The 17094-nt window shown below is 52.4% G+C and overlaps 5 protein-coding genes across 5 annotated transcripts; all 5 read left to right on the top strand.

Moving 5' to 3' along the window:
* Positions 1-2365, top strand: Triagg1_3660 (uncharacterized protein; the record flags this gene model as incomplete). The annotated part of the gene is made up of 3 exons (XM_062897977.1): positions 1-268; positions 328-1783; positions 1849-2365. The coding sequence occupies 3 exons, from the start codon at positions 1-3 to the stop codon at positions 2363-2365; spliced, it is 2241 nt and encodes a 746-aa protein (XP_062757163.1).
* Positions 2366-4426: 2061 nt separating this feature from the next.
* On the top strand, positions 4427-6238 carry Triagg1_3659 (uncharacterized protein; the record flags this gene model as incomplete). Its single annotated transcript, XM_062897976.1, has 1 exon — positions 4427-6238. One exon carries the CDS (start codon positions 4427-4429, stop codon positions 6236-6238), a length of 1812 nt encoding a protein of 603 aa, XP_062757162.1.
* Positions 6239-7117: 879 nt separating this feature from the next.
* Positions 7118-7643, top strand: Triagg1_3658 (uncharacterized protein; the record flags this gene model as incomplete). The annotated part of the gene is made up of 2 exons (XM_062897974.1): positions 7118-7226; positions 7363-7643. The coding sequence occupies 2 exons, from the start codon at positions 7118-7120 to the stop codon at positions 7641-7643; spliced, it is 390 nt and encodes a 129-aa protein (XP_062757161.1).
* Positions 7644-9506: 1863 nt separating this feature from the next.
* Triagg1_3657 (uncharacterized protein) lies at positions 9507-10940 on the top strand (the record flags this gene model as incomplete). The annotated part of the gene is made up of 3 exons (XM_062897973.1): positions 9507-9814; positions 9898-10040; positions 10150-10940. 3 exons carry the CDS (start codon positions 9507-9509, stop codon positions 10938-10940), a joined length of 1242 nt encoding a protein of 413 aa, XP_062757160.1.
* Positions 10941-14023: 3083 nt separating this feature from the next.
* Positions 14024-15548, top strand: Triagg1_3656 (transcriptional regulator family: bZIP; the record flags this gene model as incomplete). Its single annotated transcript, XM_062897972.1, has 3 exons — positions 14024-14146; positions 14311-14633; positions 15026-15548. The coding sequence occupies 3 exons, from the start codon at positions 14024-14026 to the stop codon at positions 15546-15548; spliced, it is 969 nt and encodes a 322-aa protein (XP_062757159.1).
* Between the last annotated feature and the right edge of the window lie 1546 nt (positions 15549-17094).

Below are 17094 nucleotides of genomic sequence, written 5' to 3'. Positions count from 1 at the left end.
ATGCTGCGACCGGCGACGCCCTTGACAGTCCTGCTTGGCCTCGCCTTTGCTTTGCTGCTCCTCTCGGTGCTGTCAGCCCCCATCATCTCGGCCATTCCTCTCGGTAGCTTTGAAGATGTCCAGTTTGGCGTCTTTGGTTTCTGCCGGTCTTCGGGCTGCAGCAGCGTTGGCATCGGTTATGACATTGGTGAGAATATTCGCGATTGCCTGCCTCCCCCCTACTTGCCCCTGCTCCTCCCATCCTCCCCCCCCACAACTGTCGCGAACAGTTGGCTGTACTGGTAATCAAAACAATGTCATAGCAGCTAACAAAACATGTGCGAATAGGCAGCGTGATTCCCAACCAAAAGAATTCGGCCTTTGATCTGCCGAGTGGTGTTCGCCATACGCTCTCCTCCATCTTGATTCTTCACCCTGTTGCCGCGTTCCTTACCCTGGTCATGCTCTTCATGGCCATTGCTGCCCACTTCCGCGCCGCCTCTCATTCGTCGAGGTATCTGCTCTTCTTCTTCATTTTTAATTTCATCACCCTTCTCGTCTGCATCGCCGCTTTCGTCATCGATGTCTTGCTCTTCATTCCTCACATGGCGTGGGGCACCTACATTGTCCTCGCCGGCACCATCTTGGTCTTCCTGAGTGCCCTGGTCTCTTGCGCCATGCGACGTACTCTGGTAAGCAGAAAAGACCGAAAGAGGAGGATTGCGGAGAATGCAGAGATGAGTGGTGAAAACTACTACAACCGGGAGAACCAGGTGCCAAAGGCCAGCTTCACCATGACAACCCAGCCCACGGTGCCAACCGTTAGCGGTGGAAGCGGCACCCAAGACACTTTGCCTGCATTCGCCACATACGAGACTCCGAGAGACGACCAGCAGAGCGAGGAACGCATTCCTCTGACGCAGCGAACCACGTCTGAGAGGTCATCCAATGGAAGGCAACCCGCGGCCGTCGATATGGCCGCCGTCGCAGGCAGCGAAATCAGCGGTGGCTATGGCGCAGGCGGAATACAGCGATCGGCAACGCAGGATTCGTACACTAATTATGGCAACATGCCTCCCAACGCCTACGGAGCGGCTGGCCAGCCGTATGATGGCCGCCGGGGCCCCGCCAGACGAGAAACAGACCCCGTGAACGGCTACGGCGGTGGTCGTGGGGGCTACGGAGCTCCCATGAGAGGACGAGGAGGCTACGGCCCTGCCGGTCGAGGTGGATACGGTCCGCGTGGTGGACGAGGAGGATACGGACCGCCATCTCGTGCCGGCTATGGTGGTGGCCCTTACTACAACGGAGGCGGAGCACGTAGTCCGCCACCGATGAATTATTCTTCTGACGATATGGGCAGCCAGTACAGCAACAGGCGGCAGCCTCCGCCGCGACAAGGATTTGCAGATGGTCGAGGGGGACCTTATGGCGGTGCGCAGCAGCCACCACAATCAGACGCTGCCACAAACTATGGCGCACCGAGTGGTACTGCTAGCAACAGCGGCAGCAACAGCGGCAGCAACAGATATGTGCCGTACCGCCCAGATCTCGACTTGCCTAGGGCAGAATCACCTCCACCGCTACCAGAAGCCACCGAGTCTGCTGTTTCATCGGTTGGGCAAGCCATAGAGATGGACGCGACGCCGGCTGCCGGGGTTAGCAACAATGGAGGCCAGTATGGCAACCTCGGGGAGAGCGACCCAGATGTTGTCGGAATGGTTCACCTCCAGCAGGACCAGCCGCCTTCATCTGCGCGGAGAGAGACGTTTGCCAGCGACGGGAGCAAATATTCCCAAGACGAGTATGCATCGCCCCTTGACTACATCCCCTACCCCTGGATTTTACTAACCATGTCCAACAACATAGGCAATACGTCCCATCTCGTGCCCAGTGGAACCAAGAGGGTGGAAGAAATTCGCCTCTTGTAGCGCCTCTAGCCAACGCGCAGCGCGACCCTACCCCTGATCACTCCAGAAGCCCTGCACCATCGGCAACCGGTATTAAGGACAAGGGAACCTATTATGAAGATGTCGACCCTCGCTTCGATCAGACACCTCGTACACCGCCGCGACGTCAAACACCGCCACCGCTACATATCCAGGAAGCCGGCTACGACGATGTGCGAGGTGGTCCTGATGGGACTCGCAGCCCTGCTGAGTCGGAGCACTCCAACTTCACATCCATCTCGCAGCGTGGTATCAACCCTCAGTGGAGCCCACAGCCTCCAATGCCCCAACGCCGACCAGTACAGCAGCGCCATGACATGATTCTGGACAATCCCGACTTTAGACTTCCCGGTGGTCGATCGGCCGCAGCGGGAAATCGAAGAATTCCGGGGATGATTCCTGAGAGCGCGTATCCGAACCCGAGTCGCCCAATGTAGTGTGGTACAAGCTGTCAACCTCTTCTCTCTCTCCTTGACGACAACGTCGCTTTTGAGCACTTCGATTTTATTCATGCAAAGTTAGATGGACCCGGCGATGGGCTCGCCGCTGCTGCATTCCTTCCTCTTTTCTTCTCTTTTTCGACGTTTTCCTTATCTTCTTCTCACATAGTTACACTCAGCCTTTTGGGTGATTATACTCTTTGGTTGCAACTTCAATATTTAGTGTGATCCTCGAATATTCGTCCTGATGATGGCTTTTCTTTTTTGCCTGATCTACCTCTCTATACGGCATACCTCATGGCGCTTGCACCTTGGAGGGCTAGCTATACACAGCTATCGATGCGCCATTCTTGACCGCGTTTCATTTATATGTACATTGCGATGCTCTAATCGAACCGGAGAGAGGAGTGAGTCACTATTCTTGGTCACGATGATGCAACGGATGACCCGCTTTATGGGATGCGGACGGTCTCGGCCCTGAGACCAGAAGATTGGCTTTTGCTACAAGATTTGGCTATCTTTGCCATAGGCTTCGTTTCACTTTTTGTTTTCTCTTTCTTTTCATGTTTGATAATTCGGGAAGGCGTGTCTTGATCATACCCAGGGTGGATTTACCAGGAATGAATTAAAAAAAGCATCAAGACCTGCGAGGCTTGCTTTTCTCTGTTGGCATTGGACATGTTATGTAGGCCGTGCGGCTATAGGATACGATAAGGTAGTGGGCAGATGAAGAATAATATTGACGTATACATGATTTGTCACTTGGGCTGAGCGCCTATCTTTTGTACTCTGCTACCTATGCTACTGATCCATTACCAAACTCTGCGCAGCCATCATGTGTGCCTAGGTGGGGACAGGCAAGGTTCACTGCCGGAGCAATTGACATTGAAGAGTACAATCAGCAATATATCGCAGAAATGGCTGGTGAAGAGCGTCATGGGGGGCTCTGTAGCACTCAGCTACCTTGGTAGTTGAGTCCTTCTGGGCCGGGAAGTCGAACGGGCCCCATTCACTGACGATGCCTTATGGAGCGCAGAGGACGCAGGGCTACTCAACTGGCTACGTGTGCTCGGATTTTGAGTTTGGATTACAAGTCGTCGAGATCACTTTTGGCGGCTGTCCCTTTGTTTGACCCGCCGGCTTCACTTTGGCTTCACTTCACTGGATGTTGCCCCCCTTCCCCCCATTATCCTTCTCTCTCTCTCTCTTTTTTTTTTCTTGGGAGCGGCCCATCTTCGTCACATTTGCTCCGCTGCTGTGTTTCTTTTTTTCTTCGTCTTCATCTTCTTCGACCGTCTTCTTTCTTCTTGGAAAGCTGAAGATCTCTCTCTCGATCTCCCCGTCAAAGCGATTCCTCTTGGAAATCACAGGTAAGCCAACTTGACCGATGGTGTATCTATACTTTTTGCAATGTCACTTCTCCTATTCTTGCTCGCCGTGTGTCGTTTGTGGAGGGAAGGAGCACCCAGAAATTTGTGCCTCAGGACTTCACTCCTCGATTTGCCCATCACTTGCCTCTCTTTCCCTCTCCCTCTCCCCTCGCTCTCGCTTCGCCGATTTTTTTCTCTTCTCCTTTTTCTTTCTCAAATCATCCTCGTCCCTCCTTCGCCCTCTTCTCTTCTTCGCCTTCTCTGGTGATCTACTGGATTGCCGGGATTTCTTGCATCTTTTCTCGTTGAGCCTTTCCTTTCCACCTCACGGTTGTTTCATTGGACACTTTGAGAGCAAGGTCAAGATCTTGGAGAGAAAGCAGGCTTTGGTCAATCAGCTGCCTGTCCGAATCTATCGATAAAGTGAAAGTGGCCGCAGCTTGGTTGGACTTGGGCTCGTCCTTCTTGGCCTTGAATCGTATATCCAACCCATTCCTTTCCCCCGTTCATCACTCTCTGCCGATTTTGGAGCTCACCATCGACGCTCCATCTCCAGAGAGATGTCACGAAATTATACTTTTCCGTCTCTCGCTTGATTCGCTTCGCAGCTAACATGGACCTTCCCTTAGTTTGCAATTTCTATCGCACTTTACCTCCTCTCATCTTCGCCAGGTAGTAGTTCATCAGTATGACACAGACTATGGAGCCGTGTGGACCAGCGGACGACGAAGAAGCTTCTTACCAGACTTTCTCCTCAGCCTCGTCTCAGCCCACCTATACAACTGCGGGGACCATCTACAATCCCAACTCTTCGCAGCGGCTCCAGCCCCCCGCTCGCCGTGGCCGCTTGCTCAAATTGAATTCCGAAGCCAGCGGGTTCCCTCTTGATGCCACCAAGTTTAGCACGCCCAGAACTATGCTCCCCGACGCACAGTCAAGACCTGACACCAGCGTCAAAGTGCCAGCCGCCACAGCCATCCCGCAGTATAGCCCTCTACAGCAAAACTATGATCGCGCAGTTAGCCCTGTTGTTAGCCCGCTCCAAGAACCCAGAATGTCATCTCAGGGCCTCAGACGGCATAACACGTCCCTCCTTGCCAGAGATGGCTCGCCACCACTCTCCCTCTTTGATAATGGCAAGGGGAAGGCGGTCGCCATCAACAACGACAGCTCTAGTGATGATGAGGACGATATCGTCAACAGTGCCCTCATGAACATGACTGTCAAATCTCTTCAGAACCTGGCTTCGTATCCGAACCCGAACCAAAAGAACGCTCAGAAGGCGCTCCTTCGGGGGACAAGACCAAAGGCCGGCGGCAGCCTAGGCGGCGGCCCATCTAGGCTGAGCACCCCTTTCATATACCGCAACGAGAGCAGTCAAGGCGGAGCACGGATCTCCTCAAGTGAAGAAGTCTCAATGGGACTCAGGCCTATTCTATCGGAACCCGGCATTCTGTACCAGAGAACCCAGGACAGTCGATGGAGGTCTCGAAAGATGGCATCCGAAGCTGGGGCAAGTGGTACCTATCACGGCGCCCTCGAATCGCGGCTTTCGACCCCCTCTACAAACAGCGACAACACAGATCCCAATTCGTTGGCGTCCATGCATCTCGCCACAGGCCCAGGTGCGCCCAAACCCTTGACTGCCGGGCCTCCCGGACAACGCCAGTATCGTCCTTCAACGTTTGAGTCGACATTCAAAGCACTCACGACTCGATCGGCAGCCTCTCAAGGTTTTATCGCCGAAGCTGACGACGACCGTCCTTCATTTGCTTTCAAGGTTTTCAACACCGTGCCATCGACTCCTCAAGAGTCCGTGGCAGAAGATGAAGAATACATGTCGGCTCCTGAATCGTCATTCAGAGCGTCCAACACCATGCCGGCACTTTCACAGAGCCCACTCGCTGAGTATGAGGAGAACCCGATGATTTCTCCCGACACTCTGCTGTACTTGACCATCAACTCTGACCCCGACTGCACCGCTGAGTATGCTTGCGGGTGTACCTGTCAAGTTTGTGAGAAGGCAGGAGCAAGCACTGCAAACTCTGGTGCCCAGAGACAAGGCTACTCCGGTTCAGTTGACCCGGATACCTCATGGAACCACCCCCCCGGAATGTACCGTGCCCATGAAGAACGGGACGAGCCCACGGGCCCAATGTTTCCCCAGTCAATGGGATATCCAGGACGCTTGACCGCTAGGGAGATTCAAGAGCACAATTGGCGACTCAACGTTATGTGGTATGCAGGAACCGGTTTACTGGGAGACATTGATGCGGCACAAGTGCTCTCCCGGCCTGCTAGCCATAATGTTAGCCCACCAGTGACAAGGAATATTTACGGCGCAGTGGGCCAGGGCCGTCCCAGCCGAACTGGACAGGAAAGGCCCGCTGCTCAAGGAAACGCTACTTGGCCATCAAGAAGCATGTCATTGAAGTCTGTCGACAGCGACGTTACGAACGGCCTCGCGCTTTTGGACCATGTCTTGAGCAGGGCTGCCTGATTGTTAGCAAGGGGATGGGGACTTGGTATAAAGATTACCAGATAGATGCGGATCAGTTGCGGCAGGTTATGGTTATGGTTATGATTGCGCATTTTTGGCATCGGAAAGCTTATTTAATTACTTTACTTCTCTCTTTTCTTTTTTAATTTCCTTTTCCCGAGGGTTGGATGAAAAGGATCAAGGCTGGAGAGTCGGTTCGTGAAAAGGAAAACGGAACGATGGGATGAGTCCATGCCATGGAGATCCTAGAACATTAGTTTAACAGGTCGATTAACCAATCATAATAGTATTACGGCGTTGTTGTCATTCGAGTGGATTCCAGCGTGTTTTCTTATCCATGGATTCTTATTTCCTAGGTAGGCATATGCTGGCAGGCTTTTCCGAAAATTCGGGACAGCAATGACCGCGGAGTAGCATTACTAAATGCTATATGGACCCAGCGACTGCCGAGCGGGCCAATGGGGGCGGTTCAAGACGGATTGATTCCAAAGCGCGCGGCCGATTTGGTGTGCATCGAACCATACGATGAGAACGGGACCGCAAGGTTGAAAATCTATAAGGGGAATACGGCCCGTGGCTTGTTAAACCTCCGGCCAGGGCCATTGTCTTTTCTGGGCATTCTATCGATGAATCGGGCAACGAAGCAGTGGAACTACTGGGATTGAGGGCCTCCGTGAATCACTGGCACGACGGTATAAAGAAAAGATGGTTTCCCGCTTTGTGGCGGCGCAGACGGGCTGAAGCTAGCTGGGGACCTTATTTTCTTTGGTGCCTGTCATTCTTCCAAGGAGGGGAGGGAAGAAGCGAACCCGCGTCCTGCTTCTCTTGCTTCCCTTTTCCTTTTCCTTTCTTCAAAAACGGGAGGGCGGCTGAGGCATCATGACGGCCGCGCACGGCGTCATTGCGATTCTGGAGTCGACGTATAACAGCCTGGATCTGGATAGTATTCTGAGCTTGTATGCGGACGACGCCAAATTGACGGCTCACTGTGAGTTTCCGTCTCATTTTTTGGGCAAATAGTTGGATTTGTGCAAGAGGTTTTTTTTAATTTCATTTTTGGCAGGCTGGTGGATGATCGATGGTCGGAGTGGATTGGATTAGCTGACCTTTTTGTGTTGCTCAAGTATTCGAGCTAGTGGGGTTGGACAAGGTGCAGATTCGGGCGTTTTACGCCGACCTCTTCGAGTCGAATGGCGACATCGAATTCGTAACGCGGTCTATCAGTGGGACGCCAGACTTGGTCATCTGGGAGTGCGACGTGCGGTGCACGGCGAGAAAGAGCTCGCCTGCCTTGGGGATCGCGAGGGGAGATGCCGTGCTGATGAGGGGGGTGTCGCTGCTGACCTGGCGAGACGGGCTGATTGCGGAGCAGAAGGATTATTTCCATGTTGCGAGGAAGAGTTAGTGGGAAGAGAGGCAGCGATGGAAACAGAAGCATTTTCACTGTGCCTCGAGGGAAATGAAGAAAGAAATGGGGCATGATGGCCGAGCGGGATCCAAAGGCCTCCGAGGTGAAGCTTTTTCTTCAAGCCGCTGCTGAACGCCATTCGCACGGGTCATGCTGCCTTTATCCCGTCCATCAACTATAGACACTAGAGATACCTTGGCATTGAACTCGTGGGGTGAAAAGGTCCCCTGGAACGAAAGCGTCTTCCGAAGCCGTTTAGATTCGGGACAAGAGCGACGATGTGGTGACAATCTATTGTACCCGCTTCGGCTCTGGGGTTCTGTCGAGCGCGTGAATGGCTTCGAGGGATACGCTGGCGCGCAGAGAGAGCAAAGATGTCAGGGTACGAGTCTAGCTAGCCGAGCTCACGTTGGACGAGATACATAACGAGAAGAATGAATCCATTTTCCGTTAATGTGGACGGGGGAAATTGACTTGAATTACGATCCAGGTAGCGATCTCGGATAGTCCTGGTGTCCTGGTGTCTCACGAGTGCCGGCGGCCGTTGTAAGCAGCAGGAGCCGTGCGGTAGTTGCGACTTATTCTGGACGATTGAACAACATGGAAGGCACATAATATGGAGTATCACGGTGATGGCCACCTATAGAGGTTGATTAAAAGAGGGTGGCAAATTGTATTAGCACAATCGCCAATCACGTCTTCCCATCGTCGACTGGGGGACCTGAATTACAGGTGAGGATGTATACAAAATGAAAACCCCCCCCTGGAAAGACATGGACCAACGGTATCCCAAAAAGTCACCGATATCATCACAATATAGCTGATGGGTTGCGGTATTAAAGGAGAGAACTTGGCATCTCTCTACTACAAAGAAGATTATTTGCTTTGTCTGCAGCGGATGATACACGTGTGTTACTGTGCTGATTCAATGATAGTTGGTCTCTTTAAGAGGGGATCGAGAGATGCTCTACGTAGCAACTGCGAGACGCGCAGCAATGACGTCAAGGATAATAACTTCCTGATAACAATTTAGCTCTGAACACTCCATCAGAAGGAACGAACCACGAAGGATCAACCGACCGACTACCTACTACTAGATAGGTACATGTACCTTGGAAAAAGGAATCACAAGAGAGAAATCCGTGAGATAGCCAATGTTTTCTTGCTCTACGACCATCAAAAGCATTGTTACAAATGCTACCTGTATCTAACAATAGAGATATAGAGTTATAAACGGAGTTAGCATCGGCAGAGCCAATAACAATGTCCCGCAGCAGCTGCCAGAAGAGTTCCTCGCGAAGCATCAATACAATCAAGATTCACAGCCAATCTCCTTTCCTCGACGCTGCGCGCTAGCCCTCTTCTAGCCTCCCCAGAACGGACTAGGGCGCAACCACCTGCGAAATTGACGTCGGTGTTTGTGCGCCCAAAAAATCCTCGTGACAGCCTGTTTCTGCTTCCCGAGCAGCCATTACTTCATCCTGGTCGATTTCAAACTAACAACAGGACACGCGACTAGACCAAGGAAGACGGGTCTCTAGCCCAACTTTTGTTTTTCTCGCGAGCGTCACTGCCTCTCGCATTGATTCCTCTTTGCCGCAGCGACAGTCTGTATTGGAGTGAATTGGTCTTTTGCATCTTCCCAACATATCAAAGCCAAGCAAGCTCTCTCTTGCAAGCTTCGTGTCCACCCGATCTAAGCCGATGCAATCTTAATACCCAAACGACCGAGACCAAACGAAAACCGCGACGAGACGGCGTGTTGATCATTGCGACAGCGTGTGAAAGAACCAGAACCAGAACCAGAACCAGAAGAAGAAGAAGAAGAAGAAGCTCAACAGCAGGAAACATCCGGTCAAGATGGTCTACGTGCGGCAGCACAACCTCCCGGCCTTGAAGGAGTACAAGTACTCTGCCGTGGACCGGTCCCTGGTGTCGAAATATATTCTCAAGCCCTTCTACACCAATTTTGTCATCCACTGCTTCCCGATGAACATGGCGCCGAACCTCATCACCCTGACGGGGTTTTCGTTCGTCGTCGTCAACTTCTTGACCATGTTGTGGTACAACCCCACCCTGGATCAGGACTGCCCGAGCTGGGTCTACTACAGCTGGGCCATTGGTTTGCTGCTCTACCAGACATTTGACGCCGTTGACGGTGCTCAAGCGTGAGTCTTTTTTCCATTCCCAACGACATCAGGCGAGTCAAGGCAGCGGCAAAGACTAATGCGCGGGGGGCGAACCTTTGCAGACGACGAACGAAGCAATCCGGACCCCTCGGCGAGCTCTTTGACCACGGTGTCGACGCTCTAAACACGACTCTGGAAGTCCTCATCTTTGCCGCGTCCCAGAACATGGGACAGGGCTGGAAGACTGTGGCCACTCTTTTTGCTTGTGAGACTTTTCCTCTCTGCCCCTCTTCCACTTCCCCTCCATCAGTCCCACTCAAAACCTGCGAGGTGAATCAGAAGAGGGACAATCAGATGCTAATCGAGGTGACCAGCTCTCCTTACCTTTTACGTCCAGACCTGGGACGAGTACCACACCAAGACTCTTACTCTCGGTATTGTCAATGGACCCGTCGAGGGTGTGCTCATTGTTGCCTCCGTCTTCGCCCTGACCGGTTTCATGGGAGGCGCGCACATCTGGCAGCAGAGCGCCCTGCGCGCCATTGGCGTTCCCGCGTCTCTGGGCATTCCCGAGTTCATCTACGAGCTCACCTTTACCGAGTGGTACATGGTTCAGGGCACCATCGTGACCAGCTTCAACACTTTCGAGTCGTCCGTCAACGTCATCCGAGCTCGCCGTGCCCGAGGCGACCGTTCCCGCGGCGCCCTGCTTGGTCTTGTTCCGTTCTTCGCTGTCTGGGCCCTTATCGTTACGTATCTGTATCTGCAGCCGAATATCCTCCACCACCACCTGATTCCCTTTTCCCTCTTCGCCGGTCTCGTCAATGCCTACAGCGTCGGTCAGATGATCACCGCTCACCTTACCAAGATGCGTTTCCCCTACTGGAACGTCCTCGGCGTGCTCGTCGGCTTTGGTGTTGTTGATTCCATTGGCCCAGTCCTGCTGAACAACTACGGCTTTGGCTGGCCCAGCTCTCTGGGCGACGACATCTATCAAACCGCCTTTGTGTTCCTCATGCTTGGCACCGCGGTTGGTGTGTATGGAAGCTTTGTGGTGGATGTCATTGTTTCCATCTGCGATTATCTTGACATCTGGTGCTTGACGATCAAGCACCCCCATGTCGAGGCGGCTGTGTCGAAGCCCAACGGTATCAAGAGCCACTAAGGAATCATTCTCAACATTGTATAAACACCTTCATACCCAAACATGCTAGTTGGGTATGCTGTACAATGCGGCACCATGTGATTTGGCAGGGGAAATGGCAGGGGAAAATAGTTTCAAAAGGAGGCCAGCGGAGAGGGGAGTCGAGAAGGTCGAAGGAGGGAAAACAAATGAGAAGGAAAAGGCAAAAACTTTGTAACGCGATATGACGGATTATACAGACTATACAGGCAACAGGGCCTACATACGGAAGACAGATGAGGTGGATTTCTTACATAGACCGGTGGCGGACATTTTCTTCTCAGCACGAGGTTTAGACTTATCTGATGGTAGTTAGCTACTCACTTGAACTTTTTAAAACGACGGGCGTTTTCAGGATTCTTTCCTTTCCTTTGTCTTTCGTCTTTCATCTTTGACCTTTTCAATTGCGATAATCGTTTCTGCTTTTTTTTTCTTCTTTTTAAGAAAGAAAAAAGATAAGGAAGAGAATCGAAATTTTAGCCAAAAAAAATCGGTATGACTCCGATACTGGGAATCGAACCCAGGGCTGCTCGGCACACTTAATGAGAGCGAGCGATGTTAGCCACTACACCATATCGGATGTGTTGGTTGAATGATGTGACAGTTGGGACCAAAGTTACCTCAAGAACCTTTGGAAGAACCGTTTGGCTCATGGATGATCGGGGCGGTCCCCTTTTCTTTTCCTCTTCCTGTTCATGCCTGACATGTGCTTCATGCAACCTGCTGACGCCGAATATCCGCTGCTACTATGCCCAAACTCGCTTGGCTACCGTGACATGGATCCTTCCTTTCGGGCGGGTTCTTGGCCAATGCAAATCATCGTTTGGATAGAGACAAGGCACAAGGCACCAGCAGGCTACCGGAATCAAAGCAGCCGAGTCAGCAGGGCAGACTTGGATCCAGACCAAACCATCTCCAGCTCGTTCCTCTGAGAAAGGTACCAGGCCAATCTGACCCATGCCCATGCCATGCTGATCGCCGTATTAGTACTCGTTGTAGTTTAACAGCTCGCCCCCCCGCTCTCGAAGGATTCGGTCGGTCCCGGCTCAAAATAAACGTCCTTAGTCAGGACTGGCCGTGGAAGCAGGCACACACAGAGTTGTCCTCGGGCCTCGACGAGATCCTGAGATAACAGAGAGTCACAATGGCCCCTCTCTGTACAGTAGAGCCTTTCGTTCAGCCCTACGGCATCCGGAGTCCGGGACGATGGATCTTCGTGAGTCACTACACAGGACAAGGTTGAGATGCACAATCCTTCAAGTATACACGTATTGGTTTCTCTCTCTCTCTCTCTCTCTCTCTCTCTCTCTCTCTCTCTCTCTTTCTCTTGGAACGAAAACAGCGCCCCCAGGTTTCTCGTATCAAAATATCTGTCATGGTCTTGCGCCCTCTCAAATAGATCGAGATGGCTGTGGCTCTGGCCTCTACTGGTACATGTGAAGATGCCCAAGGGGGCGTGGGTTGGGGGTTTGATTTGATGAAAATAATATTCCCGCACGCAACCATGCGCTCCGTTCTTGGGGACGGAAATTTGGGCTCCCGGAAGAAAATAAGCCTGCGGCGTGAATTTAACCCACGTAGGACTGGGCTCTGACGGTTGGGGAAGGATTCGAGGCCGGCGATGACTGGGATAGAAGGGAAGTGGGTTGTCATGTTTTCCTCTTCTTCCTCTTCCTCTTCTTGCATCTCTGTGATGTCCTCTGCTCGTCTGAAGTTGCCTCTTCCGTCCGTCTGGTGCCCCTCTTTCTCTTTTCGTCGTCTGGTATGGAGACAGTAGGACTGACTGGAGTCTTTAACCCATTCTGAAATGATCCACAACAACTCCAAGGAAAAACTTCAAAAAGCGGTCCCTGTCCGCCCACATCCCCGGTTCAAGAACGCAGCCAAACCCGAGGCTTGCAGGACCAAGTCAGCAAGTAAAGCGGGCTGGGGCCGCTCCAAATCTCAAACCAGTCAGACTGAACCAACTGCCGCATTGCAAAAGGTCTGAAAGCTCCCCCCCCTGCATGTCGACAAGCTCGTCAACCACCAGCACCTTGTCCAGCCACTAGGAGGGGTTCGCCGTCTTATTAGCGGCATTAGTGGCAGGGTCGGGATGAGAGGGCGGACATTGGGCGAGTGAGCCCGACCAGAGAGACGGAGAGAAAGAGAAACAAGTTGGACAAAGAGACAAGACGCAGCAATGGCGGTCTGGTTGTCCAGCAAGTCGCGTGTGGCGCCACAAGCTTGGCCGGGCGTTTTGGAGAAATCCCACGACCCCGATGCCGTCCTCTATTGCCTCAGCCTAGCCCCCGACTAGAACGGAGCAAAGCGAGCGACCATGTGGCTGCTACCCGCGCGGTAATCCCTAAGCAGCGGACGAGATGCTTCCCACGCGTGCTAGCATCATCTTGGGACCGTCGCAGCCCCCTCAGCTCAGGCTCAGGCCTCAAGAGGCTGCCGGGTCTCCGGCCAGGCGCCGCTGTCATTCGCCCGTCTCGTGGGTTGTCTCGTGTTTCTTCCATTTCTCTTCGTTTCCTGTTCTCGTCCTGATTCTCTCCTCTTCCGTGCTGGAATTACACCACACTTACACTACACGCTTGACTAATTCCATTTCTGCTTGGTGTTCGCTTTTTAATGCCCCCTCGTTGTTAGTCTTGAAGGAAAAAAAAGCAGGCCACATCAATTACTTACTTGTACGGACTTTGCGAGCCAGAAATTTCAAAGATCCAAAAGCAGACAAATCCAGGGCCCTCCCTTTTTCTCCTTCACCCCCAGGATTCCCACCCACCTTGATACATACCTACATACCATACCACCTACTTCCACCTCTCTATTTTCATAACCTTCCCCATTCCCGATTGCACATACCTCGTACCTACATATAAGGCACCCGAGTTGCAGTTGCCCGAGTCCTGTTTGAAAGCGGCAGAAGAACTCCATTTCAATCAACTCGCCTCACTCACGCCCCGTTTCCCCTTCCGGGTGGCGGCCATAAGTTCCCATACCTTGCCTACATAAAACATCTGCCGGCTGGGGACATCGCCGCCTTCTCAGCACCCATCCGACACATCGAAAGAACCGCCATGGACTTCGCTGCCCAGTATGCCTTTGGCACTCACCAGGCCTTCCCCGGGGCTTTTATGCCTTTGACGCCTTCGCACTCCCAATCAGCTGGCTCGGACGATTTCAGCAATACCTCCCCGCCTGTCAGTTTGTGGTCCCCCACTCCCGCTTCTCGTGCCTTAGCGCTCCTTACTTGAGCATTACGAGAGAAGACTAATCACTACAATTGAGCCATTGCTCTCGAAGTGAACTGCTTGTTGAGTGTTGACTGATGCTGACTTAATCCCCTTGTTTGCTCCGTCTACAGGATAACTTCGCCGACCACTTCAGCGCATTCGACTACTCCCAGCCATTCGGCGGCCATCACCAGCCCTTTGGCCAGCATCCGAGCCCTCCCTCTCTGCCGCAACACCAGCATCACCAGGAGCAGCACCAGCACGGCTCCGGCCGCCAGCCGCACTCGCCTTCCACAAATGGCAGCGTCAACGGCAGCAACAGCAGCATGCGCGGCGATGGCGGATCCGGATCCGTGGCCAAGGCCGAGGCCAACGCCGACGAGCTTCGCGGCAGCGACGACGATGATAACATGACCCCGGCCCAGTCGCGAAGAAAGGCCCAGAACAGAGCTGCGTAGGTGGTTTTTTTCTCTCTCTTGTTTTTTCCCTTCTGATTCTTCTTCATTTCCCTCACGTTTCCCTTCCTGGCGCTTGCTCCCCTTTTCGGTGCCCCCCCGGCATCTCTTGGAGTAGCATCGAAGCCATGGAGCTGTGGATCGATTTGTCCGGGGATGCATTCAGCACACGGCAATTCGTAGTCTTACCGGATACCCATCGCAAAATTCCCTTACATCTACTTCTTGAGCATTCCAAAATCAAAAAGAAAAGAAAAAGAAAGAAGAAAGAAGAAAGAAAAAATAATATCAGTCCATGGCCAATAGCTACACTATCATTGGGGACTAAATACTCGATTCTTCTATTTCTTCCACTCAGGCATTGACTGACCCTGCTTTTTCCTACTTCCAGTCAAAGAGCATTCCGCGAACGCAAAGAAAAGCACGTCAAGGACCTCGAGTCCAAACTCGCAAGCCTCGAAGCCGCCCAGAAGGAAGCCGCCAACGAAAATGAGCGCCTCCGACGAGATCTGCAGAGAATGTCCACCGAGAACGAGATTCTCCGCGCCACCTCTGCCATGAACCAGAACCAGAACGGCTCCCACTCTCCCGAGCCTCTAACAACAACAACGGGGCCCATGACATACACGCCCACCGATTTCTACACCAACGTGCTCGAGGGCCACAAGAACAAGTTCCCCTCGCACCGCATAGTCACCTCCGATGATGGCCACAGGCTGCTTGCCGCGGGTGCCGCCTGGGATTTCCTCCTGGAACACCCGCTGTATAAGCGAGGCCTGGTGGACGTCAGCAAGGTGGCCGAGCACATGAGGCGAATGGCCAAGTGTGACGGACAGGGGCCTGTCTTTTCCGAGGGCGACATCAACTACGCCATTGAGCAGAGCGTCGCCAGTGGCTCTGATGACCTCTTGTAGGCAGATGAGACACGCAGAAAAGGAAAGACAGGGATGATGAGATGAGGAGACGAGTCGAGACCGGAATGCGGAAGGGGATTACCGGAAGCCTGATATTCTTGGTCTTTTTGGGCCAAAGAGAGCGAGAGCGAATTGTATCATGACTTTTAAATGTTGCATACGACTTGGCGTATATCTGCGGGGGTTGCTTTTGGGTCTCTATGCACTACACTACACTACACTACAGTGAACTGATTTGATTTGATTTGATTCTTTCATCTTCTTGTTCTCTTTTCCCATGGAGGCGGTCAAGCCCATTCGGCGACTCGGGGGCATGTTCCGGGGCACTTTGATTCGGACGATCTTGTCCGATTCTATCACGACACTTAGGCGCGCTGTGCCGCTACTCTGCACATGTTCGTGGAGGCGTTGTATTTCCTTTTGCATGAAACGGATCATGTAATGTATGAGTACATGTAGGGAGCACAGAATGCAGCATGTGTCACCACCATCCATGCCTGAGACTTGTTTCGCGTCCATGGCCATCCACGGTCATACACATGCACCAAAAGGAAAAAAAAACAAAGCAATAAATAAACAAATTAAAAAAAATGACAGGGGAAAAATGACAAAATCAAGAGGCGTCCAAAATCCCTGCGCCCACCGCGTCTGCCTTGGATTTTCCCCCTCACGCGGGAGGATGCTCATTGTTTCAGCCGCAAATCAAAAGGAAAAAAAAAAAACAAAGAGAAAAAAGCAACCAAGGACGACAAAGAGATGAGCAAGACAAGACATTTTCAGCCGCACCTGATACCCGCTTTTCAAAGAGGACGAGTTTGGCCTAGGCGTTGCCAGCATTATGCCCGGATTACTACATACATGCAAAGTATTACGGGCCATGGCTGGGTACGTCCGATCACGATCACGACTGAACACGACTACCTGGCTGTGCTACCACGGGGAGAGACAGTACGGACAAGTACGAGCAAGTGAGCACAGGCAAGACGCGTTGACATCGGCCGATGCTCGAGGAATCGCCGACCTCTGGTGTTTTCGTCCGCTGGGGGACAGACAGGACGGGTGCTCGTGCAGTAGGACCAGGCTCTGGTGAGATCCGGCCCTGGTTCTGATTCTGGTTCTGGATTTGGTAGTGCCTTTTCTTTTCAAGGTTCTTTTTTTTTTTTTTTTTTTTTTTTCAAACCCTCCCCCTGTGTCTTGTATCTATCTAGTTGCATTTGCATTGCAGTTAATCAAAATCCCTTGCTTCCCATCCTCTGAGTACGCCTCTCCTGTACAATGCATAGAATGTGCCATGTTTATGCGTGACACGTGCTTACCTATCCATCCCTTCGTCTCCAGACAAAAAAAAATGCAAGCCGAGCAGTCTGGGGAGCAGCCTCCGTGTTCATACATGCCGAAATGGTCTTGTTCCGGTAGATTCGCGTTGGATCGTGATCCAGCAGTAAGAAACCAGGTCGCTGGGTTGTATCCAGGATGGAGTTCAGGATGGAGAGAGAGAGGAAATCGAATCATCGGTGTGGCAGCAGCGCAATGCTGCATCTCCCCC

This window comes from Trichoderma aggressivum (genome assembly GCF_033847375.1).
Source record: "Trichoderma aggressivum f. europaeum strain CBS 100526 chromosome Unknown scaffold_011, whole genome shotgun sequence".
Classification (NCBI taxonomy): domain Eukaryota; kingdom Fungi; phylum Ascomycota; class Sordariomycetes; order Hypocreales; family Hypocreaceae; genus Trichoderma; species Trichoderma aggressivum.
Note: the sequence above shows the minus strand (reverse complement) of the source record. Positions and strands in the feature narration are given on the sequence as shown.